Source organism: Antedon bifida, chromosome 6 (assembly GCF_963402885.1).
Source record: "Antedon bifida chromosome 6, ecAntBifi1.1, whole genome shotgun sequence".
NCBI lineage: Eukaryota > Metazoa > Echinodermata > Crinoidea > Comatulida > Antedonidae > Antedon > Antedon bifida.
The window spans coordinates 16,462,019-16,488,393 of record NC_136231.1 but is presented as its reverse complement, the minus strand read 5'-3'; the positions used below and the strand labels follow the sequence as shown (position 1 = coordinate 16,488,393).

Below are 26,375 nucleotides of genomic sequence, written 5' to 3'. Positions count from 1 at the left end.
ATACTACGTTCATGCTGGAATATTTAAGTGAAATAAAATTGTGGTAATTTTGATACCCCTTGTGCGTGTGTTGGTGCGTGTGGGGGTGTGGGGGTGCGTGTGTAGGTGTGGATGCGTGCAATAGCAACACTCTGTCGAACGCAGAGGGAATTGAAGGTGGGGGCATTTAGATGTCATTTTTGCCTAATTGGATCCAAGATGACAGATAAATGATCAAATTGTATAAACACCTTCATTAATTCTGATACCACAATAGGCATAGGCCTATATGGATGCGTATACTATAGAGGAAACATACTTAAACTTACAAGTGATTCTTTCAGTAAATCATGTCAAATTAGTTTACGCAAGGCACATAATAACTTACTTTCCATGTTAAAATGGTGATAATTGAATATTTGAAGTAGTCACAATAAACATTATAAAACCAATAAATAAATGGAAATGAGCTGGTCCGAATCGCTTCAACAACTACTATCAAATAACTGTATTTTGGGAAATGCAAGGTGTTTGCAGACTATATGAAACCATCACATGTAACACTACCAAATTGGCAATATGCCTACTCATTTTCTTATTGTAAAATGACTGAATTTGGAGCAGACACTTGGCTATTATTATCCAGAACCAAATTCTTCATAATTATTATGCGCGCTAAAAAAGTTATAGAATCAGGGAAAGAAAGAGGGCGCTCTCTTTTTAAAAACTGGTTTCTCATCGCGTTGCATGTGTATTTTTTCATTCTGAAAATGTCATTTATAAACCTTACAAAAAATTGTACTAGAGGCCTGTCGACCTCAGTAGCTCGAATGGCGGCTATTAAAAATGTAACTATCATTGGTGGGGGTCAAATGGGTGCTGGAATTGCTCAGGTAAAAATATTTTGGGAGTAAATATTACGACTGGGCTAGGCTAGGCCTAATTCTAGTATAGCAGGGAGGGGCCTAGCGTTACTACTTTTCACAGCTGCGGGACATAGCCGGGCAGCCTAGCTATTAGTATGTAGGGCTGACTAGGCCTAGCTAAATTAGGCTTGAATTCCTGCATTATTGTTGTATTATTACAGTATTATTAGGCCTAGGCTAGGTAGGGGCCTACACTTTATTTTTTTAACAGGCAATTTATTAGGCATATGTATGTTGATAAATAGTAGGCCTAGGCCTGTTTTTATTGTGAATATTAAAAGAGGGAGGATTGTAATGATTTTAAATTGATCACTTTCTAACAATAATATACTGTCCTGTCCAGGTAGCTGCACAGACCGGCCATCATGTTGTAGTTGTTGACCAGTCGGATGAGATTTTGGGGAAATCTGTTGCCGGAATTCAGAAAAGTTTAGCAAGAGTTGCAAAAAAGAAATATGCAGATGATCCTGCTGTAAGTTATTTGTTGGTTTGTTTCCAAATACCATCCATGTGTATCATCATTTTATTTCGTAAAACAAAGCCCATCTCGAAAACAAGCCCACTGGATTTCTTTTCAAGATAGTAATAATGGTTTTACTTTCGAGATGTACAGTACTGTATTTGAATGTCAAAGGAATAGAAATGTATGATCTCAACAACAAACCCTCATATATTTATTTAGTGTTTTCTAGATAGTAAATTTTCGGCCTAAAGCCTAGAACTAAAATTCTTTTAGGTTAGAGTAATGAATTACTATGAACTTACAGTACTTGAATCATTACATTAATCATCAACACCAGCCGCATAAGAATAACCAGGTGTTAGTACTGAACATCACAAATGCAGAATTATTATGTTGTTAATACTAATTGTTGCTTTTATATATGATTTGTAAATATTATACACCTGTGATAACAACTATAGGTCTTCAGTGCCTGATGTTGAAACACAATGGTTTGTAATGTAAACTCTTTACTATATTTTATGTTTATATTTATATACCTTTTTAAATTATCAACTCAAACCTATGATACTGTAGGACAATTTAATACAGTACCTGTATTACCATGTTGATAATGATTTTTCTTTTATATTTTTGCAAATAGTTTAAGAACCTGTATCCGTCATATAATGTATTGTTTTGATGTATTGTTAAATTGGATGCACCACTTCTGTGTGTGCCACCGATGCAAAGGTGTCATTTCCTAATAAATTATTATTATTATTACTAATTTACGCTAAGTAGGCTACCGGCTGGCTACCTGCAATTTTGTGAAACTCCCGGCTTCAGTGTATTTTTAGATCATTAGAGTACTGTAATTACTAGTTCAGGATTTTTTTAATGTTATTTATAGTAAACAAGCTTCTGTGTAATACTGTGCTCCTTCAATATTTGCAAAATAAAAACAATTGTTAAAATGAATGCATCTACAGTAGTACAGAACATTAATCTTGTTAAACAGGACTAATACTTTCATACAAAATTGCATGCAAGCTTTTGGAATAAACAGTTTAGCATTGTTTAAACACAAAATTACTACAAAACATTATACACTGTTGTTAGTGAGAGTTGATGTTACGCCATTTTGAATATTAACCTCTATTTACCTCTAATTTATTTATTTGATATAGGGAGGTGAAAGTTTCATGAAGACCACAATGGGCCAGATATCAACAGAAACAGATCCTGAGGTAGCAGTGAAAGAAGCAGACTTAGTGATCGAAGCCATCGTAGAAAACATCAAAATCAAGCAAGACCTCTTTGAAAAACTTGATAAAGTTGCACCACAGTACTGTACTCATCCTTGTTGTTTATTTAAATGTACTAAGGCTGTGTTTCCGCAGCCAAAACCTTTTTTAACCAATAAAGTGCGCATGATCAGTCTTTACCAAACAATTATAAATAAATAAGAAAGTCAGTTTCTCTCTGTAAAAGAATAACTAAATAGAATAATAATACACAACCAAATACAGTAGAGCTAGCAAAACAGAGTTGGAGGAGCAGAGTCTTCACATATGAAGTTTGCTCCAAATACGAAGAAGAAGAAGAAGAAGAAGAACCAGATGCACAATTACAATTCAAAAATTTGTCCTCCGGGTCAAATAATCACATTTATATCCGTTAATTATCTGATTTGAATGAGATAATTATTGGTTAATTTTTCTTGAGTGGAATCGGTTAAACCCAGTTTCCACAGGCAGTTTATCGGTTAATTATCAGTTATTTGTTATCGATTAATTTTTAAAAACCCTATTGCTAACAATGTTTCCCCTGAATAGTGGTGTCCCTTGTATTGAAGTGTTAAAACATTAATTTCCCCCTGTTCATTTCACAGGTAAATTTCCTCTGAATAGGGGTGTCCCAAAGGAAGCATCTTACTCAAGTTACATAGTGACTACTCTAATAATCGCACCCTATCACACAACCTCCTTCCCCAACTCTAAATATGAAACTGGTTATATTTAACATCAATATTTGTCTAAATTTTATTCATTTCAGTACGTTTATTGGGAACTATTATATCTGAACTAATTATATCAACATTTAAAATTTCTTTATTCATCTATCTAATTGACCAACTTCTCTTATGATTCTCAAATAATATGTTATTAATTTTTTCATTATTTTGTTATTCAGAAATGCAATTTTTGCTAGCAACACATCGTCTTTACCAATTTCGGAAATAGCACAAACTTCTCAACGTAAGAGCAAATTCGGAGGGCTACACTTCTTTAATCCTGTACCAGTGATGAAGTTAGTAGAGGTAAACACAATTTAAGTACAGTACTACCAGAATATGGACACATGTGATTGTAAATGTGTTTTTATATAATATTGTTACCTGCTGTGTGTGTTTAGTGAGTGAGTGCAGCTCCATATTGTCTTAACACACTATTTGATAAATGTACTTGCAACTTATTAACATGTTTGAGTAATAAGATTATAATAACTACAGTATATATGGTGCTTTTGCACATTAAAATAACAAACCAAAATAAGCAAGAGAAAAAAACAAGCATAAAAACTGTAGCTTGGTGGTTAACTTGCTTGCCAATCCCAAGGTCCAGGGTTCAATCCTGTCCTAGTGCAGAGTTGTAACTCACGGCTCTTTCAACTCCACTCCCTAAGCCTCAAATGAGACTTGGTTTATAAGCTTGATAAATTATGAAATAGTTTATCTATCCTATAATTGACGAGTTACTCGCTGTTGGTGCATTTGAAATAAAAAAAAACTAAAGTAAATATTGAGTACATGTTGAAGCTAATGTAAAACATTCAACGATTATTGTAAATGACATATAATTATTGTTTATTCACGATTCAAGGACGTCTGGCCTTTTTCCCCTTCAGGTAGTAAGAATTGATGAAACTAGTGATGAAACATTTAATAGTCTGGTTGCTTTTGGACAAGCTGTAGGCAAAACTACAGTGTCATGCAAAGTAAGTATACAAATATTTAACATCTTCACCTTTATATAGCCATAATTATTTCCTGTTGTTAAAAAGAGGAAAAACTGTCATTTATTGTTAATTATGTACCTGTGAAGACCAATTAGCATTCAATAAAGACCAATTAACATGCAACATTGCAATTTAATTATATCCTTTGTCCTAAATACAAATTACAAAAAAAAAAACAGTGTGCTGAATCTCGTACAGATACAAAATCAAAAGTAACAAGCTAAATAAAAAAAATGAAGCAGTCTGATAGAAATGCCAAGCTTTTGGAAAACAACATTTCATATCAGGGCTTTGTGTTTGGTTGACACTTTTGAATGATCCCTTCACTTGTTTAGTTTGTGAGAAAATTTGCAGATTTTCCTGTGCGTACAAACAGATTTGATAACTTCTGATGGTAAAACAAAATGAGACTGGTTAGCAATCTTGCCAATCATGGCAAGGCTTTACATAAGATGTAAATTTAAAACCTTGCTTTGCAGAAGACCAAAGATTCAACAATCAGAAAAGTAGTACCACTATGTTAATTTACCATTACAGACCTTCCAACAAGTAAAAAAAATGTGTTGCCGAATGTATTTTCCGCCTTTACCATGACTGGAAAATGCTGCTGTTGATATTTCACAGAATTCTTTAAATACAGTAGTGCCCTCTGTAGTTTGGTGTGCTTTTACAATTGTTGTAGCACCTGCTCTTGTTTTATCCTAAATTCTCTCTTCCGTGTATATAATTTTGTGGCAAATACTTGTATTTTTGTCTTGACATTTTTGCCTTCCTGACAAGAAGGAAGATCCAATTGATAAAACCCATTTACTCAATCTTGTACCGCATATAATATTTATATCCTTTTTTTATATAGTGACTAGTTATTCTTTGATATACTAAACTATTATTGTTAATTGCAGGATACACCTGGATTTATTGTTAATCGACTACTTGTGCCTTACCTTATGGAAGCTGTTAGGTTATTCGACAGAGGTAAGTACAACCCCCTTTTTCCCCCTAGTTTATGACTGCTAGCATTCGATGGTTTCTACGCATGGTTACAACCATACCTAGAAGGAAATCGTAAAACTGTCTGTTCTAACATTATGTGACATTCATTTGATAATTTATTTTAATTCCACTTACACTTTTTGTACACTTGTTCATAAATCTATATACAGTAATAAAACTGTACACTTGATAAAAGGTCTTCTTCCCACATTAAGTCCTGCAACAAAAATCTTTATTTTAATATGTTTCTATGTTTACTGTATCTTTGTAAAAGTTTCTCTGAGTACACTCGTCATTTGAGATATTTATTTTGAAATGCCCATTGATTGTTTTAAAGCCTACTGTTATGTTATATCATCTATTTTTTTTTTCATCTAATCAAAAAAATCAACGGTAATCATGTTGCTATTTTTACTTCAACTTTTAGGCGATGCCAGTGCACGAGATATCGATGTTGGAATGAAGTTAGGAGCTGGACATCCAATGGGTCCATTTGAACTTATTGATTACGTTGGCCTTGATGTCACTAAATTTATTATGGATGGTAAGTAAACAGTTTGACCATAATACTGTACTTTTAAGGGTTGTGCAATGAATTTAGCAAAGAAAAATTATTGATAAATAATATTAATGTTGATGATTATTTTGGATGTCACTAAAGTAACATGCTTTTGATAATAACTATTCTACTGTTGAAAACTAAAGAGTACAATGCCTTCAATGAAGGTTCCACCTACCTTCACTTCACAAGATGCTGCTTTTCTGTCAAAGGGACCAGCCTTCTTCCTCTCTTTGAATAGGGAAAATATGCTTCCCTAAATGGAAAACCAGGCTTCCTAGTAGTGGAGTCAAAGTATTCCAGTAGCAGATTGTAAACTTCTCCAACAAAGATTAGTTACCATGTCAAGAGAAGCATGGTTCCCTTGTAGGACATTGAGGGGAGAGAACCACATTACTCATTAGCTTCACCAATAAATAAACTAGGCTACCTCTGCATTGCTACCATTTACATAGGTTGCTGATTCTTTTATTTTAATTTTGATTACCTTTATTTAGGATGGCACGAGAAATATCCAGACAACGCTTTATTCAATCCCAGTCCCTCAGTAGACAAACTTGTGTCTGAGGGAAAACTAGGTGTTAAGACCGGAGAAGGATACTACAGTTATAAGAAATAAATGTATTGATTTAAACAAAATAATAATAATAAGAATAAATGAATACAGTATATTAAATTACTAGTTTTGATAATTTTACATTATTGCAAGAACCACCTTGTTGTGTTGAGGAGATGTTATTGTAGCAAAATTATCTTTATACCTTAAATTATATTTGATTATTATATAATCATTAGGTGATGCTTGTCTGTTTCATCTTGTGATGTCCTATGTTTTTTACTTTTAATAATGAAGTAGATTGCATGTCATGGGACAAAAGATTACGATACAGTAGACATCAAAATAAATATGTCTTCTATAAATGTGTTGATTTCCATTGTGTTTGTGATAATCAGGAATCACATCCACCAATTATCCTCATTATTAAACATACAGTGCTTCTTCAAATGTTGTGGTGCATTGACAAAACATTTCCTATGTAACAAGCTTGTATGTATTTATAATTATTATATTTTTTGTCAACGTTAATACATGGAATAAATTATATGGAGGACTGAGATCAAGTTTCAGCACAGAGAGAATAAATGTAAATTCTGAAATGAATTATTCAGTGTGTAGTTTTTTTTTTTTTTTGTTGATAAAAAATTACGAAGGCATCACCCAATATTTGATAATTGAATTGATGCTTGATGTTGACAAAGTGACAAATACTACTAGGCCTAGAATATGTAAATATTTCCTCCAGTAATATACTGTTTAATTTTAGTTTATAAAAATGCGTTAATTTCAATGGGTAACAGTTGATCTACATTTCTATTTGAGATTAAGCCCTCACACCATTTCGTTTTGATACATTGCCTCCTTTGTTATTATTATTTTTTTTCATATGCCATTTTAATGTTACATGTTAATCACTTTAACCAAAAGTTTGGAAGTGTACCTGAAAAAAACTGTATTTTAAAGCAACCGGAAGCATAATGTCTGTAAGACAATGGGGTTTTGGTTAAATATAATTGTTTATTTTGTCTTTTGTAAAGTGAAGTCATTATTTTGTTCTTTTTTTTGTGAATGGAAGTGAATGGCCTATTCAAATCTGAATTGTTTATGTTTTGGGGGGACAATACATCTTTAATGTTTACGTTGGCGTGATTAATTTCTAACTGCTGCAAAAGTTGCGTTGGTGTGTTTTAAACGAAAATATTGACAAAGATAATACATTAACGTCATCCAAACAATTTGCCTCTGGAATGTTTATTATTGATACTGTCGTTCGTTAGTGCTGCTATGTTAGAGATTGTAATCAGAATCAGCAGTGAGACTTAACAGTTTCATTGCTGTTTCTGAGAAAATGATGAACCGTTACACACATTACATTAAATTGTACATTTCGTGCATCGTATAGTATTTGACATGATCGAGACATTTTCACAGGGGTTCGTTTTTCCACAAATGTGGAAAACATCATGACTCGAACTAGTAGGCTAGTTGCACCTGATCCCAGTGCTGTTTCTTCAAATACTATATATATTTCCAAAGTATCATAGGAATACAACATCTCATGTATATCACATGTTGTGCCTGTATCATGTAAGGTTAGGTTACTATTACTATCCTGTTAGTTGGTAGTCCTATTTATTATTACCTCTGCATGTTTTTAGCTTGAAAGGGGCACATCAAGTAAAAGCGCATGTTTGTTCAATAGATCTAATGTATAACAAGAAAGCCACTCCGAGAGTGCATACCTCCGCCTACTGTAATATTCTCCTACATAAGATTTCTCCGGGGCGGGAATATATATTTGTGTGTCTTAATGCTGTGTGTGATTTAGGCTAATTTCACTACAAGCATGTGTATGCGAATTTTGTGTAATGGTTATGTAACCAGCCTTTCAACTAACAATAGTATCAATACAGAACAGCAACACCAACAACAAACGGGTGAATTTTAATTTAATCGTATAAAAAAAACCTGTAATTTAAATCAAATTATGTTTTAAAGAATTGGGACCGTGGTCCCAAAATTTAATGGAATTGTCCTTGACCACATATCTATCTGTATTTTCATTTTGGTAAAGAACTTGTAATTACTTTTTGAGTAATCCTGCTACTAACAAACAAACAGACACACGCGATCGACTACATATACCTCCTTGGCGGAGGTAATTTATTTAATTGTCAACCTGTCTGTAGTTGGTGCCTTGTACCTGTTGATTGTAAGAATAAAGAATTTCCGTTGTCCACTTGTTTTTTATGTGGGATATCATGGAAATACTTTTTTCAATGAAGAAGCTTAGTGTCATTAGCCGCACTACGTGATCTATTTTCATCGGAACCTTGATATCCAATTGACTCAAAGCCCCAGAGCAGTAAGGTTATTATTAGTAATATTTTCATTACCAACTTTGTAATACGAATCATAACAATAATAGTAACAATTAGCCGCAAGCCTTCATGACATACCGCATCTTTCCCCCTAAATACCGTACCCTCATATTCTTCACTTTATATCACTCTTTTCTTTATCAATTATGATATGCTTAAATAAGGTAGTGATATGACGTCATCATGTCCATATATATCCACATCACATTTTGTGTCACATAAAGTTTGATGTAGACAGAGCTTTAGGCCTATACCAAGTCATTTTACAAAAGTTAATGGCTATTGTCTTCAATTTTTATAACTTGTCATTCGTTAAAACGCTGCCTCGGCGTTGCCTCGTTAAATAGAATGCTTTATGTTTTCAACTTATACAATATTTTCTCCATTTAACTGGTCGTTATATTGATAGGATAAATAAGTGTATAATAGTAGGCCTACAAACCAATATTTTGACAGTACGAATAGTTAATTACGTACCGGTATATCGATAGTGTAAATACGGAGAGTTCATAATGAGCAATTATGAAAATTGATCCAGTATCAGCAACTAAACGAATACGCGTATTACACTTTGACGATTTAATATAGTAATTATAAGTATAATTAAAAAAGGCTGTCAATTTGCATTAACCTGAGTACTTTTACAAACTCATTGGATAATTCTCCCGTACGTGCGTTGATAAAAACACATTAATTGCATTTATGGATGGTATACATAAAATATTCAAAAAACGAATTTTTAATTGACAAAATAATGTGTTCTTGGAATGTAAATCATCAGAAATGTGCGTGTGTTTTTTCTTTTTTTGTTTAAAGGCTCCGCGGCAAATAAAGTGAAGTCAAGTTTGTGGTACACTAAAGCAAAGTTTAAAATGTCTGGATCGGTTGTACTGTTTACTTGAACTGTTTACTACTGCTATATTCCATTATCATTGTGATGTACATTGATCGCACTCGACACTGCAGGGTATCATGAGCGACAGTAAACAACATTAAGTATCGTGTCTTCCCACAGAAACCTGATAGCGTAAATCTTCTAATAGTAACCAACACTCTAATAGTAACCCACCTTATAAGTAAATCTATAATAATAACCATTACTCTAATAGTATAACCACCATGGGGGTTACTATTAGAGTCACAAAATAAACTATTGACAAAATGACATTATGAAGACTGGTCGTTTATGATGCAGCCGTATTTTGAAAATAAGGAGGTAATGGATGTTGATCTCGGGAGTGGGGGAGGATTGGGTGTTTTTGAGTTTATTAAATAGATTTCAAACAAAAGTGTTTATTCCTACTGTTTTATTATTTTGTTATGAGTTGCTGACCGGAAAATGTTGGGGTGGGTTACTATATTCAGGTGCCTAATTTAAGATTAGTAATAGTAACCCCCCTTCTAATAGTAACCAACCCTAAAAAACAATCAACGAATAATAACCCAGGGTTACAATTAGAAGATTTACGGTTATTCAGTGTCACAGTCTACAACGTGAAGTAGTAATATTTTGTACCCCATCCCCACCTTTCCGTTTATAGAACCGATGGTGTAGGCCAATTTACACAGACGAGAGGTAACGGTAAGCGGGAGAACCGCGTAGCTTGTCCCAAATAGAATCTATCTATCTATCCTGAAACCGTCCGCTCCGCGTTTTGTATAAATGGTCATAGAAATAGCATAGATTCTATGTGCTCATCATACAAATATATTACATGACCTTTTTAATTGTCACTCCACTCCGAGTTAAATTGTAGACTTATTATGTAGAGAACTTGAATGTAGAATGCTAGAAGAAAAAATGAAGAAAGTGTAGTTCATGACGTTCATTAAGTCATTCAACGGTCAAAATGAACAAACACAACGTCTCCAGTTTGTATAATTAATATACTGTCTTTATACACATTTTTCAATAAGAGATTAACAAACTTCGCATAAATTACCTCGGAATAACAATAATAACATTGACAAATATTATCTTAGCCCTGACTAATGTTGTATTTTTTTAAAGATGTAGTTCACCTATAGTATTTCTACGGTCATTATCTCTCCATAAATGTCAACTATATCGATTTATATCTGAATTCCTCATTAACCCATCTCTTTCGGTTATGAGAGAGATGGGTAACATTGTGAACGTTTCATGGATTTCTGATAATGAATTGAGCTTAACATTAGAACGATTGCAATCTAACTTAAATCTGTCGATGATTTTATTGAGCAAAAATGATTTTTAAAACGACCATTGTCTTTGTTTAAACATAGGTAGTAACACGAATTGCTTTGGATCATTCAAATCAATTCACCAAATTTAACTAATGGTCCATATCTTCAGTGCAGTCGTATAACAACAACAACAACATACAACATGAATTACCACCGTGATTTACCAGAATGCATACATGTATTCATTTAAAATGCAATTCTTGTCTTATTGTACGGTAAATCTTAAAAATTAACATTTTAATTGGAAATATTATCTTCAATATGTCAACCAAAACACAAGGCAATAGTAAGTAATTATAAAATCCATTGAGTAAGAAAAAAGACCATATTCATCTTTCCCAATCGTGAAATGAAATATCATATTACATTTATCCTTTTTTTTTCAAAGATAATGTGTGGATTTTCCAATCGTTTTGTACCAGAGTGTAAACAATTGTTGTCTGATAGCCCAACACGATGGATGTGTCCCAATCATAAAAGCTTCTTACAATTTCTGTATACGTCCACACACTGGGTAGATTTATTAATGATAGTTCTACTAACTGCATTATGCAACAAGAAAAACAGGCACGTACTCACATCACAGTATCAAAAGCTTTTACAACGATTTAAAAATTACGATTCATAAATATAAATCATGCCATTTTTTGGTGGCTTCGCGATGAGTGACCATTTTACCCCAGTGACTTAGATTGCGACCATCTGTGTACATGTACGGGCCTAGAATTAGTCGTCCAATTGTATCATCCCTCTTAAAATGTCCTTTCTGCAAAACTTGTATTACAAGACAAGCGTCACTAATATATTCATTTGGTACGACAAACGTCAATGATTCTGTGAATATAGGGCTCGAGCCAGTCGACACGTTAGTATGACGTGATTTTACCTTGTCCTCACCCACCATTAAAGATACCTTTACATACGTTTCTGAAATAAAAAATATGCTCTCATTAAGTGGCAATTCTTTTGTGTATAGAAGCTATAAAAACGAAGCACACATACGTGGACGTATAAATATTAGAGTTCATTAGTGGTACAGTTTGATCGTGACGTCATTTAAACATTATTTATTTACTCGATTTAACACTGGCATCAGGCCTATATTCGACATAGTATAAAAAAAAAAAATGATTTACACGAAGGAGGTATAACTCTCCTATAAAGGGCCGTTAAATTTAGCAGTGTTTTTGTACAAACTGTGTCATTTTATTTTTGATTAAGCTTTACGTCAGTAAAAAGTGAAAGAATGAAATATTCAGTGTATTGTTTATATCGTTTGGACCCGTTAACCAAACAATATTTTATTAACTAACTGACCTTCTTTTCATTTATAGGCCTTAACGTTAAATATCATACCGGTAATATGTTGTGATGACACTTTCTTCGTTATGCGTGATTACATTATAGAATGACGTAATGCATAACGGTATTAGATACGTAAGTTGGGACTCATTTCGTTCCCATTGCGGATCGGTGAATGTTATACATTGTAACAGGCCATCGTTTTCGTAAAGTAAGAATGAATTTAACTTGATATCGTTACTTGATATATATTGAGATAACAGGACGGCATATAACTATTTATATAGTTATATACACCCAGGTGTATAAATGGGTACCCGGTTAGATCAAGACACAACTTTGCGCTGATTACTAGCTGCATTATGGGAGTATGTTTCCATACGTGTTTGATCCAAAAAAATTACTGGGGTAATAATGTTCAGCGCATTGAGAACTGGCTCATATGCGCTATATAAGAATGAACTATTATTATTAGTATTATAATAAAATGTCTAACTTACCCATTGACTGTAGCTCTTTGGTCTCCTTTTCCATGCCCTGTAATCCATTAGCTTTAATTATAACAACAGACAAGCGATCAGTTGAAGGTAAGTACGCCAACGTTAACATCAGTCGTCCCAAGTGGTGTGTTATCTGTCAATAACATTAATTGTTGTTAAATTAATCAAATTAACATATTCTCAAACGTAAACTTTGAAAAGACAATGCCAATGCACACAATGTATACATGTACGATAGTATAGTTTGTGCGCGTGTGTGTCAGCGAAATTGAAAATTGCGATCGAAAATCCTCTCATGTTGTCGTGCTAAAAGAAAAATACGGAACAATATCGTATAGTTCTGTAATAATCTTATATCAATTGTTTTTATTGTTTGTTTGTTTCGCAGCACAATTGAGACAGGTAGTGTACATATCTCCACAAAAGCGTTTGTATTATATCCGCCTATCTCAAAATGATACTATAGACGCCATGCCAGCCATTCTAGAATCAAAGACGAATGTTATTCTAGAATGGCAATGCATACACCAGATTCAGCCTAAAGACGATTGTGTATGCACTTGCTTAGACGAGGTCGTTTTAACAAGCACGACACACAATTGTCATAATAAATATTCTGTGTGAGAGAAATAAATGTAAGACTGAGTCAAGAGTAGTTGTATCTACCAGCACCATATTATGTTACTCAACTATTCAGATGCAAAGCTATTTGACTAGTTCATAGAAATGTGTTGATTTACTGTTTTCTATTTTTATTCATAGGAAGTGTGCGCTCTTTAAACGAGTTTCCTCGTATTTCATTTCAAAATAGGTATTTAAGCATAATACGAACGTTTATTTTTAAACAGCGCGTGTTTTACTAATAAATCCATGTTCAATCGCGGTATCACGATTGAAGCTAGGCCTACACGAAGTACACTTAAATACAGTAGTTTTAATGGATTATGCATTAAATAGGCGATTGAATCATTATTCTCATGGGATATATTTTAACAAGTTGTTCGATATTTAAGAGCTTAGATTACAAAGGCTTAGGTGCTTGTCAAAAAAATCGTGATCATTTAATCATTTCGCTTTTTAAAATTCTATGAACTTTTGCACTAACGTAAACACATCTAACTAAATACTATTTAGTATTTAGTTGGATAGCATTGGGGTTAGATATCAAAACGTACGCTACGCTACGTACTTTTTTATGGGTTATTGAGTGAGTTCTTATGACTGTACTATTTTGATATTACAATAGTCAGTCTAAATGTTCATAACCACCTCATCGTGGTCTAAATAAACATTGTGCGTATACGTACACACCCCGGACTCATACCTTTGATCTTTTCTTGATTGCTTTCTTGAACGTTTTAGGGGTTCCACTAAAATCACACTGTGGAAACGGAACGATCACGTGTCCAACGACGTTATACTTATGACGTCGAACAGCATCACATACAGACATTCGCAGTGCTTGTCGTTCTAATGATTTCTTCATATCTAATGGAAAGTCGAGTTCTTCGTCATAATCTGGGTTTAGCGTTCGGTGCACGACGCTCGACTCGCAAGTAAACTTTTCATCAGGTAAAATACATGCTGATACAATAGTGTCATACGCGATGTCCCCCTGTCCTTTTGGTGGTAGATCGGAAACTTGCTGAAGATGTACAACCATCCTTTTAGATTACAAAACAAAAATGTAGACACACTATACAATGACATTATTTGATATATACCTACATAACGCGTTTGCTTATCATTTAAAGTGTGACGTTCTTACACATGATTGTTTGCCATTAAATGAAGAACAATCAATATCAGCATCAAAGCTAACTGTTATAATAATCGTCAATCTCATCATAATTATGGCAGCTTTCAATTTTCGACGACCCACGTATTATCGTTGATTGTCGTCACACGCATAATTACCATGAGCCTAAACTAGTACCTTCTATGTAATCTTACCAAATTTCATTAAAAAAAACTCTTAAGGCGACAATGTGAAGCTATATTATTACGGCCACCTTATACACTATTATACAGATATGATTGCAACGCAAGGACGTAAGCCACAACCCAAGCTAATTGCCCAATCAAAAGCGACGCGTCCTAGTGGGAACTAAGCTTGACAGCACGAAATGCAATGCTACGGTCCAGTGCGTATAGCATGTCTGTTTAACTCGTTTGAAAATTAAAACCAACCTAGACAAATAATTTTAATAACATAACATATTTCAGGTGTTATTGTACTTACCTATGCGATGCTTTGCTGTATCTAATAGCGAACGTAACAGATCCGTACGTTTCCGTAAATTCATCATTACTTCCTCCGGAATATGACCTTGAACGCTTTCCGTCTGCTTTGACGTCATCACTGGCGTACAGCTCAGGACGTAACGTACCTAATGGAAACTGAGGTGTGAAACTCCGTCGCCTTTCTGGAATCGGTGAGACGCTCGGAGAAACTGTTAACGTAATAGCTGGCACTGCTTCATCGTGCGATGTTGAGGAATCTCCACTGTCAGATGCTATGTGATTAATAGTACAAAACAGTTTAATGCAGCACTCACAAAGACGCGTGCTTCCGTGACGTAAAATATATACGCATTATGCGCAGTAAGAAAGACTCTACTCGGTCACTGTAACACTCTTTATCGTTAATAGTCTGGGTTCCAGACGGAGTTTTGTCTTAGTATTAGTAAAAAGATAAATATTTTGGCACATGGTGTTTCATACTACTTGAGCTTCAGACAAAAATCGAAATAAAAACAAATAAATAAAAAAAAGACAATGAATACAGGCTTGGGGCAAGTCTATATCGTTAATATAATTTCCTGTGAAACGAAATAAACAGCTTGTTCTTATGTGTGACGGCAACCACACGTTCCATACACATGGGCTACATCGAGAACATTAGATGGATACTGTTGGCAGTTTATTGTCGTTATAGAATGATACCGTATGAGAACATCACATGGATTTCAATGGGAATAGCAATTAAATACACAAAATTAAAAATTGCCATTCTATATATCATACACTTCATTTAGCCTTTTTCACTTTTTTTTTTAAATTCGAAAAATCATTGCATTAAATTTATATTTCATTTTCCCGTATGTTGTTTTAACAACTGGTAAGATAATTTTAATCCACTATGCTTTGTTAACATTATCTTATATCAATATAACTTAATGCTATTGAGTTTATTCCTGAATCGACACAGCGGCCATACGGAACAAAATATCCTTCAAATGGGTCGCGTGGGAGATATACATCAAAGCATCCGAGTCGTTTAGTTCAATATGGTTAACATAATTAATAATACCAATGCACTGTATGTATCAATGGGACACATAGTTTTAGGTTTTAGTAATGACATTTTTGTCTAAAGACGTGATCCTTTCCTTTGTGAGATGAGGAAAACATGCGCACAACTAAAACCGCGCAGCTTTTTCCACGTACAGTATCTGTATCCCGGCAACCGCCCGTCCGCTCCGCGGGTTGTGTAAATGTAACTTGGCCTTTATTTAATTTGGGCGAATATAAAACAGGCTTAACATTTGGTGCCCACTTTTGGGCGCAACGACAACGTAGGCGCAATGAGTTGATCAATCACAAGCGACAGTTCGAATGATCCACGGGTCGTGATTGGTCAAATTACTTGCGCTTCGTCTAAGTGGGAACACTAATATCAATCAATGCACTCACTTGGCGGGGTCTTTGTTTCCTCTGTGGGTTTTGAAACCCAGAACCACACCCTGTCATTCTTCTTTGCGTCTGGCCATAGGCTCTTGTTCTCTGATGTGGATGACGACGTCAATGTGGCAAATGAATCTGTTTCGCTTAACTCGTGATTCCTAGGAATGTATAAGCAACAGCAACATTGGCCCATTTTCTTTGGGTGTCTAGCAACAAAAAAATAAACAACTGTATTTAAGCTACGTTCAGAATTGTATACTCTTGGCACTGAACCATGCCAAGGTTTGATGTGAAACGTATCTTAACTGGTAAAATCCAATGCTGTGAAACGGGTATGGAATACATGGTTATATAAATTGGTAACGTTAATTAAAATGATATCATTAAACCACCCATGGATATTATATCATTCGTACTGTGAATATCTTGGTATAATTTGAACTGTTATCATAAGCAATATCATTAGCACTATAATTAATTCTAGCATTGTTTGTTATAAATTACATTCTTTTGAATTAATTCTGTAATTGTTTGTAGGATGCTTAAATTAAAATTAATATATATATATATATATAATATATATATATATATATATATATATATTAATTTTAATTTAAGCATCCTACAAACAATTACAGAATTAATTCAAAAGAATGTAATTTATAACAAACAATGCTAGAATTAATTATAGTGCTAATGATATTGCTTATGATAACAGTTCAAATTAATATATATATATATATATATATATATAAACTCATCAGGCAAAGAACATTAATTCTAAACCGCCCGGTGATATACTGAAATTTTTAATTAATTAATTTGAAACGATAAAGATGAGGAAATCTGTGAGAATGAGAAAAAGTCGCCCCAACCGAGACTCGAACTCGGACCGCCTGCTTGATATGCAGATGTCCTAACCATTAGACCACTGGGGCTTTCATGGTATTGTTCAAGCTCGATTGGATAGCGACTCTTTAACATTCTCGGCGTGGTAATATATATATATATATATGTGTCCTTAATTCTTCTTTCAAACATTATGCATAATTCGGTACCGTACTGTTTTAGGTTGAATTCAATTTCCAGTGCTGTATCTCCACACACACACTAGCTATTGCCGAAATATCAAAGGAATATTTGGTAATACAGCATCTCATTTATATCGCATGTAGTACCTGTATCATGCAAGGTTCGGTTAAAGGTTAGGTTACTACTATAAGATACATGGGAAAACACATGTGATGTTGTATTACCAAATATTCCTATGATACTTTGATAGATACCTACAGTATAGTACATGGACACAAGTCTCTTATTGTATTTTTTTACGTTGGTATAGTATTCATTTGATTGTTGACCAGCTCAAGTATTAATATGACACGCCAAACAGCATAACTTAAATGAAATATCCTTAATTAGAATGAATGCAGTTGAAGCATTGGTTGTGCCATAAATAGGAGAGGAGACAAACTGTTTTTATGATACGCCTCTCTTTCCTTAACTAGAAACCATATGTCACGATTTTAAAAAAAACATAATGTTTTTTTTTTAAATCGTGACATATGTTCCTCTATGTGAACTACTTATTAAATCAATTAAATAATAGATGAATAAATTAAATATGTTACCATGACATAGAAGAACAGGTTTTGAATAACAAATTGGGAATTTAAGGCAACCAATCAACCGAACAGATTGGCTGGCAAACGCTGGTGTGTGTCAAGAGACGCACGTTGCTTATTGTTGTTATGATATAATGTTTGTCGAGTTGACATATCCACATTTTTTAAAATGAATACCTACTCTGTCACCATTTTTTGGTGTAAGTAGTTTGCCTTTTAATTGGCCCGAATCTCGTATACAGTATCATGTCTAGCGATAGTAAACAACCTCTATAGTTTCTTGTCTGATGACTACAACCTTTTGTAATGCCTCTTTGTAGAAAATTAATGCTACATTTCCTCTCATTTTCAAAAGCGTTGTGTCACACGTGTGATATGGATGGCACTGTTAACCTTCGCTTGACATGAAACTGTCTTGTTCTTGTTGTTTGATATGACACCGTACAAGATTTAAATGTTCATCTAAATTATTGAGTTTTACCGATATGTTTAATAAATAAGTGCATCTTTTGAGACGTAAATCTATAGAGATTGCTATAAATTGAATACGTCAATATTTACAAGTTATTCTTATTTCTTATATCAGTTTCTGTCAAACTAAAATTAAAATGAATCACAACAAACTACAAAAACATCGCATGCAACAAAAACGTACGTACGGGTGTAAACAAGTCCTACTTTTGGAAATGTCACAGTTTTACTATTGTTATAAAAATCCTTGTACAATGTTAAAAATATCGAGTAGAGAGTTTTTTTTTAATGTACGCTCTCGTGACTTTAAATCGTAGAGAAATTAATTAGTTAATCAATTCATGTTACTGACGCAAATAGAAGACGACGTTTACCATCGAAAGTGATAAACATCAAACATAATATGTTCCACATAGTGAATATACGCCGTAAATTTACATGTAAAAACACCTCCTAGTTTAAATTTACAGTAGTATACGATTATTTGTTGACTGTGTTAATATCATGTTAGTAGTTCAAATCTGAGGAAACACCCTTTTCATTATTAGAAATCGATGGTCCGATTAACATTTAGATTTGTATTAATGTGTTAATCAATTACTCTTTCCTGTTTACGCTACATTCCAATTGTTTCGTTTCAGGGAATGGAAGATGGTGCCGCCGATTTTCCATTATTTATGATGACAACACGGCACCGTCTTCCGTTCCGTGAAACGGAACAAATGTGAATGTTAAATCAACAGTATTCATAATATACACAATATTATAATATTATTCCAAGTTATAATTATTCTTTGATTAATAAATAGAAAATAGAGAGGACGCTTACGCCTTTTATCAGAAAATGAATAGGCTTTTGTGTGTAAGTTTTGATCGAGATATTCTTTTCTTTAAGGGGGTCTAAGCTCTGTCTACATTATAAAACTTCATGTGACAAAAAATGTGACGTCATATCACTACCATATTTAGGCACATCACACTTTCTTTGTCAAACTAGTTTGATAGTGTACACAGTGCTTTACATTCGAAGCAGTTACAGTTAGAAGCTGGGAGGCACATTAAATATGAATTGATTTTAATTACAAAAAAATAACATTATAAATAATGTATATTGTGCTCAACCTTCACTGTACTATATCACAAGACGCGTCCTCGATCATTTCTCATGTACGTACGTCAGCCTGTGAAGTTAATCCGACATTAAGCGCACTTCACTTTGTAGAATTGTGTCATACTAATCATTATTCTCTCTTTTAAAATCATTTTTATAATGTGAAATATAGTTGTTGGTCTATGACAGTTTACTTTTTATATCGTTTTTATTCTAAGCTTTTTATGGTTATTTTCTCAGCTCAATCAATACAGACGCTGTTTGCCGCATTATCATTATTATTTCATAAATGTTCTTAGGATTTATATAAATAGAAAGCATTATTTATGAACATAATAGGTATTGTGCATTGATAATAATGACAGAATTTTATTTCAAGAAGATCTCTCTCTTATTGAAAAAATACTTTCTTTTAAATGCCATAATAAAAGTTGAATAGGTTTTCTATGATACATGATTCTAATATTCCTTATTACATATTATTATGAATGTAACTTAAATTGTCGGTTATGGTGATATCGCTTTTAAGGCTAAAGTAAAGTTAAAACTAGACACCGTCTTACCTCTGTTCATTAATTCTACTACTACTCCCTAAACAGTTAGCATCTCACATTAGAAAATCTGAAAAAGAAAAACATTTTTTGTTAAATAATGTTGGATCTCACCACGAAAGGGTCACAGCAAACTATGTTGCCAAGAACAGAACATTATATCTTTTCTAAGAAAAAATAGTAAAAATATATTTATCAACTACAAACCTGATTGATGTTGCCCTCTTTATCAATTAACACAAATCGAGACTTACAGTTCCTCTCATTTCTATTCTTTGAAAGATGCTGGATAAATACTTCGCTGTAATAAACAAAAATACATAAACATTAGGCCTAATTAGTTTAGTACAGAGTTAAACTGATAAGCTTCTCTCGTTTATGCCAGTTTTCATTTGTAGATATTCATCATATCTTAAATATAAGTTTCTCCCTCGATGTGTGTGCATCTACAGTACCTCTGATGCAACATTTTTCCAGAATAAGCCTATTGTACTTTTGGTTAGGTGTTCGATACCATTATGGAGTAATAATCATATATCTAGGCCTAATAATACACAGTCCCATTTATGTTTGTTTTAAAACCTTACATGATACACTATTTCAATATATATATATACGTTCATTTAAAATATAATAATAATGTTATTCTCTTTCGAATACACCTTACAGATCTGCAAATATATCGGGGTTTTTTAATATTCTGAATTGTTATTTTTATGTTGAAATTAAGGATGAACTTTAAATGTTTTCACATGTTGCAATAAAGATGATAATAATAATAATAATAATATGATTTATACAGCGCACATATCCACTAAAGTGCTCAAGGCGCTTGTGAAAACCATGAAACATATTAACCTTAAACCTAAATACTATTGATAAATTTGACAAAAAAACGAATAAAAAACAAGACCAAATCGAACCCACATCACTGCTTCCGTTTACCAGCAATTTAAGGTGCATAGACCAGCAAGTACATAACTCACAGGTGTTCTCAGTGATGTGGGTATCTAGCTAAACAAATTAAATCTTACAAATTGCCAAAAGCAGCCGACAGCAGATGTGTCTTAAGCGCACTCTTGAAAACATCAGTAGACTTGCTTGAACGAATGTGTAAAGGTAACCCATTCCACGGACGAGGATGATTGAATTGAAAAAAAAAATGCTAGCTTACTGATAGTATAACATTAGGCTGTTTACGTATTGTGATCTTAAGTATAACGTATTAAACCTCGCGGGGTTGCCTAGAATTTTACTCATCTTGAAGAATGTGTCAACCATACGAAGCATAAAATTAATTACTAAATAACACGCTTTCTTGGTTTTGAATCGTACTAAATAAAATTGGATATCGGTTTTGTTCGTATTTCATCTTTGAACAAATCAATGTATAACATTTTGCTTTCTGTCTTGCTGTTGTTACATTAATTAAATTATGATGATAAAGTGATCTTGACGATACAATGATGCTGTTACTAACGTTATGTCTACACTATCAAACTATGTGACAAAAAAATGTGATGTGCCCATATATGGACATGATGATGTCATATCACTACCATATTTGGGCATATCACTACCATATTTGGGAACATCACACTTTTTTTGTCACATAAAGTTTGATAGTGTCGACAGAGCGTTAGAATGTTTATGGTATTAATGATTATAATGAAAGAAAACAAAAATATTTTTGAAAGAATTATGAACATAACCCATCCGATTCTTTGTACTGTATCTGCACCTGACATTATCTATCATAGGCAACTTTCTAATAAGAAATACCAGAGAAGAGTCTTTCCTGGAAATACAAATCTGCTGCCAAATATTTTTCTACAGGCTCCGTTTGATTATAATTTTCCATGTTACCTGACAGCAATTTTGCCGTTTATAGAGGATTCTGTGCATTTACATCATTTGGCAGACAGGAATTGCAGAAGAATGTCATCTCTAGTAGTTCTTAGACTGTAATACTATGTGTCACATGTGACTCCTGATGACTTAAAGCATACATGTTACAGGCGCCACATGTGATATTTATATGATGCTATAATACCGAATTTGTTATTTGATAGGCTGAACAAATTATAGAGATGTCATAAATAATGTGTTGATAATGATCAACAATGAAAAGAATAGAATAGATAGGTGATTAACATATTCGTAATAAAGATATCAAACAATGAAAACCAATGGTTGCGACAGATAATGAAATTATTTCTATCAAGCATGGCAAAATATTTTTAAACTTTTATATTGAATACGAATGGTTACATATTAAAATATAATTTAGTACAGTTTGTATATTTCGCCGATCAAAATCTTGTATATTTTTATCAATTTTAATTTCCATTTTCTGGATTATATTTCCGTTTATTCACTGCTGTGGGCGTAATTACAACGTTTTGCACACAGTGTTACGTTGAGCTAAGTCTATTTAATTTAATTTACTTCGCGTCTGTAACAAACACTTCGATTTGACGCGATGTTCCAATACTTATAGGATTAATATACTATAGTACACTATTAATCCTCAAACGTACATTTCCTTTTTGTGAAATACCTCCGTCAATTTTTCTTCAATCAATTCCAATCGAGTGTTATATACAATAAAATGCTCTGTCCAATACGGATCGACAACAAATATTCTAGCTTCGCCAGCGAAGAAGTATATAGAAGAGCAGATCGTTTCTTAGATGGTTTCCATTTTCAATTTCCGACTATCGATTGGGGCAGTCAATACAAAACATTTATATTCCTGAAGTACAACAATTGGTTGTTTAGATGACAGATAAAATGACGATCAAAACACCTGCTTGTAATATTTGAACAGGCTAAAGAATTTATATCCACTATTATAGAAATGTTAAACATAATAATATAAACAACGTTGCAACAGCATCGGTCTAAAAGGATATTATAAGTTTATTTTTTTAATTGTTGACATTTTGTTGATCATGATTCGTCTTTGAGGAAAACAATTATCATATAAGCAAGTCGTATTATATATTTTGTTAATGCATGATACTAGTAATGTTAAATTTTTGCAGTATTATTCAATAAGCCAAAACACTCACGGGTGATTATCGTTGACGTAAAGTATTTTAAAAAGTATGATGGTGTAGTACGAACAAGTTTGTAGTCTAAATACAAGAAAGCATGCCGTTTGTTGTCTCTAGACATAATAGGCCTACTGTACGAGAATCGAGTGACATTTTCAATAATCTATTTCGAAAATTAGAGCAATTTATGCTCTGGATGCCATCACATGGGGCAAGAAGACCAGGCAGGCCCCCAAAATCATTCATTGACCAATTAGTTGCAGACTCCGGCCATAAAATTGAAGAGCTACCAGGAGCAATGATGAACAGAGACGACTGGAAAGAAGTAGTCAAAAGAATCCGAGCAAGCTCGACGCAGTAGAATAATAATATGACTTATACCTACTTGTGCTTAAGTACTACAATGAAATATCAAAGTTTTTTTTTGATACACGTTTGCAAACAAGATTGCAAATCGTCGAACAACGACCAAATTTGTAGTCGCAGACACGACAAATGTAGTACGCTTAGTCTCATTTTTTATTATCATGGTTGTAAAGTCGTTTTATTGGACTACGGCTGTATTATAGTCGATCGTTCAAACACGATTCTGCAACTATGAACCTATTCGTTTATCTTCTACTAAGTACTAGATACGAAGTATGCTTGCGTTATTACTAAGTTCATTGTTCTGTAAATCACCCCACAAGAATATCGTTTGCTTTTTAGATGTTACTGATGTGATTGTACAAATAGGTATTAGTTTTGTTTTAATTGAAGGTAATAGGTAAAAACTTGTCTGCCCTAGTCCTGTTATCTTGTTTATTTATTGTAACTGTATGTTTTTGGAGGAAATAAATGAATTATTATTAGGCCTATTTTGTCTCAAAGTTTGAATATTATATTTTAGAAAAACTGTACATTTTGCCAAGGTTTCAGATTGATAATAAACGTACGAGATTCGGCTGAAACTTATTATACTAGCATTTTTAACTCATTTTCATGAATTTGTTATTCTTTTGAATGAAATATTATCAAGAAGCTTGGCTCCCACTCGGACGCAACGCAATTTGACCAATCATGACGCAATGGATTATTCAAACTATCGCTTGTGATTGGTCAACTCACTATTACTTTATATATTATTGTATTTATTACCTTATTTCACCACCCAAGGTCTTTTTTTGACCATATTTAATGAGGGTGATCCATCCAGCAATTTCTGATCATTAGGGACCCTCAGAAAGTCTTAAGATGTCTACCGACTAAGTTTAATATTATTATCAATACTTGCAAAAATAATTGGTAATATAATCTTTTCAAATGAATTTGTACACTTTTAATTGTCTGCAAGTGCATACTGGATGAGAGCACGTATATAGGTTAATATAATTTTACTGTATAGTTAACGTGTGTTATATAAATAATAGACGATAACCTTTTAAGTTAATTTTCAGAAATAGATTTTGTTGTATGTAGATTATGCGCACTCACACTCATCTTAGTGAAGTAGTTGCTCTCAAGGGATAATAAGAAAATTGCATTTTAGAAAAAAAGATGCGATTTCAGTTTATGAATCTTTTTAACCGTATATTTCACACTGAAGGATGATACAAGTATAAAAATAGCATTTATTGTAATGAGAATGCAATTTAATTGTAGAAAATATAGACCTACAAATATTTCTTATTCAAAATAGCACATGGTTTTGGCATTCTTCTATTTGATAAAACTGATTCTAGTCTATATGATTTCTGCACTTATATGCTTACATTAGCCGATTCTCGTAATGTAACGTGTCAATAAACATCCTGCAGTACCGTGTCTTTAGCAACAGACCCATACCATAGCCCTTAACTCCTATATATTAACTTAACATAACCCTAATCTCTCGAGCGCTATGAAAGTGGGGTTCGAATCAAGATCTACGGACAGTATCAGGAGAAACGATACAGTATCCAAAGGGATAAATGTTTCTGTCAGAAGACGCGATATACTGCACAGTGTTTAATGTCATCATTCTCGATACTCGTGATCAAGGGTGTACAGAGTCCATTTCTTCTCCACCCCACATCCGGAAAGAAATATTTAGTTGTCATGTTTATAATGAGATAATACACACGTAGGCCTACCGTTATCTTAATCATTGTAATTATAGGTACCGTACTGTAAGAAGATTAACACTGATGGGTGTCAGTAAGACCGTTACTAGGGTTAGGCTACGTCTCGTTTTCTATAATGTCATATATTGTCCTGTAATTATGTTAGTTATCATCCTTAATTCATTAATTTTATAAGATCGATTATGATTTCACTTAGATAATGTTAATACACATTTGCATATATAAACTATACATGTGACACAATGGTATTGACTTTAAAGCTTGTTTTTTACTCTGCGAATCTGAACTCAAATGGATCATACAGGTGTTATATACACAGAAAGTGAAGTGACGCAAACAGGCAGGGGTAACGACCTTTTCAAAATGGCTGCCATAATTATAAGTTATGCAAACCAATAATTGAAAATGTGATGAAAACCACATAAATCAGAATACAAGGCCTAGAATAAGCGAAATTTAAATCTGGCGTATTTGATTGACAGACGGTAGATGATCTATGTGCAGCCATATTCAATAGTCCCTCAAAATTGTTGCTCGCTTTTTGAGATGCGATTTTTGGAGTTCAATTATAAATCATTGAAACAGTGCTTCCCTTCAATAAATACTACAATACTGCATATTACATTATTAAATGTGTTTGCATTGTGAGATTTATTTACTGTAAAAAAAATGTCCTTTTAGCCATTGCATTATTGTAAACGCTACCAAAGCAACTATACAATTGCCTGATATAATTTAATATTATTTAATATTCTTTTTCCTAACTCACTCATGCTGTGCTTGCCGTGTGACAATAAATTGTTATCGTTTCGTATCGCGATTACACATTTCAAAGTAACTTTTTATCACATACTGGCCATGTTTTAATTAAATGAATAATA

General features: G+C 33.2%; 2 protein-coding genes across 3 annotated transcripts in view; one reads left to right on the top strand and one right to left on the bottom strand.

Annotated features, from left to right (window-relative positions):
• Positions 1-713: 713 nt before the first annotated feature.
• LOC144845393 (hydroxyacyl-coenzyme A dehydrogenase, mitochondrial-like) lies at positions 714-7,082 on the top strand. The gene is made up of 8 exons (XM_078702691.1): positions 714-872; positions 1,249-1,377; positions 2,538-2,695; positions 3,544-3,670; positions 4,258-4,347; positions 5,271-5,343; positions 5,789-5,905; positions 6,418-7,082. The coding sequence occupies exons 1-8, from the start codon at positions 750-752 to the stop codon at positions 6,537-6,539; spliced, it is 939 nt and encodes a 312-aa protein (XP_078558817.1). The 5' UTR covers positions 714-749; the 3' UTR covers positions 6,540-7,082.
• Positions 7,083-10,746: 3,664 nt separating this feature from the next.
• The window catches only part of LOC144844527 (synaptotagmin-15-like), a 28,453-nt gene continuing 12,824 nt past the window's right edge, over positions 10,747-26,375 (bottom strand). For both annotated transcript variants that reach the window (XM_078701473.1, XM_078701474.1), the window contains exons 2-8: positions 20,541-20,634; positions 20,346-20,403; positions 16,585-16,781; positions 15,131-15,404; positions 14,213-14,552; positions 12,889-13,021; positions 10,747-12,013 (exon numbers count right to left, since the gene is read on the bottom strand). In XM_078701473.1, coding sequence (XP_078557599.1) covers positions 11,709-12,013; positions 12,889-13,021; positions 14,213-14,552; positions 15,131-15,404; positions 16,585-16,768 — 1,236 coding nt within the window. In that variant the 5' untranslated portion in view covers positions 16,769-16,781; positions 20,346-20,403; positions 20,541-20,634 and the 3' untranslated portion in view covers positions 10,747-11,708. The remainder of the gene's footprint in view (positions 12,014-12,888; positions 13,022-14,212; positions 14,553-15,130; positions 15,405-16,584; positions 16,782-20,345; positions 20,404-20,540; positions 20,635-26,375) is intronic.

Bases quoted from the DNA above. Each gene is read 5' to 3' on its own strand.
- LOC144845393 (XM_078702691.1), top strand. From the start codon at position 750: ATGTCATTTATAAACCTTACAAAAAATTGTACTAGAGGCCTGTCGACC. The intron at 873-1,248 runs GTAAAAATATTT...TGTCCTGTCCAG, and splicing joins TGGGTGCTGGAATTGCTCAG to GTAGCTGCACAGACCGGCCA. The intron at 1,378-2,537 runs GTAAGTTATTTG...TATTTGATATAG, and splicing joins AATATGCAGATGATCCTGCT to GGAGGTGAAAGTTTCATGAA.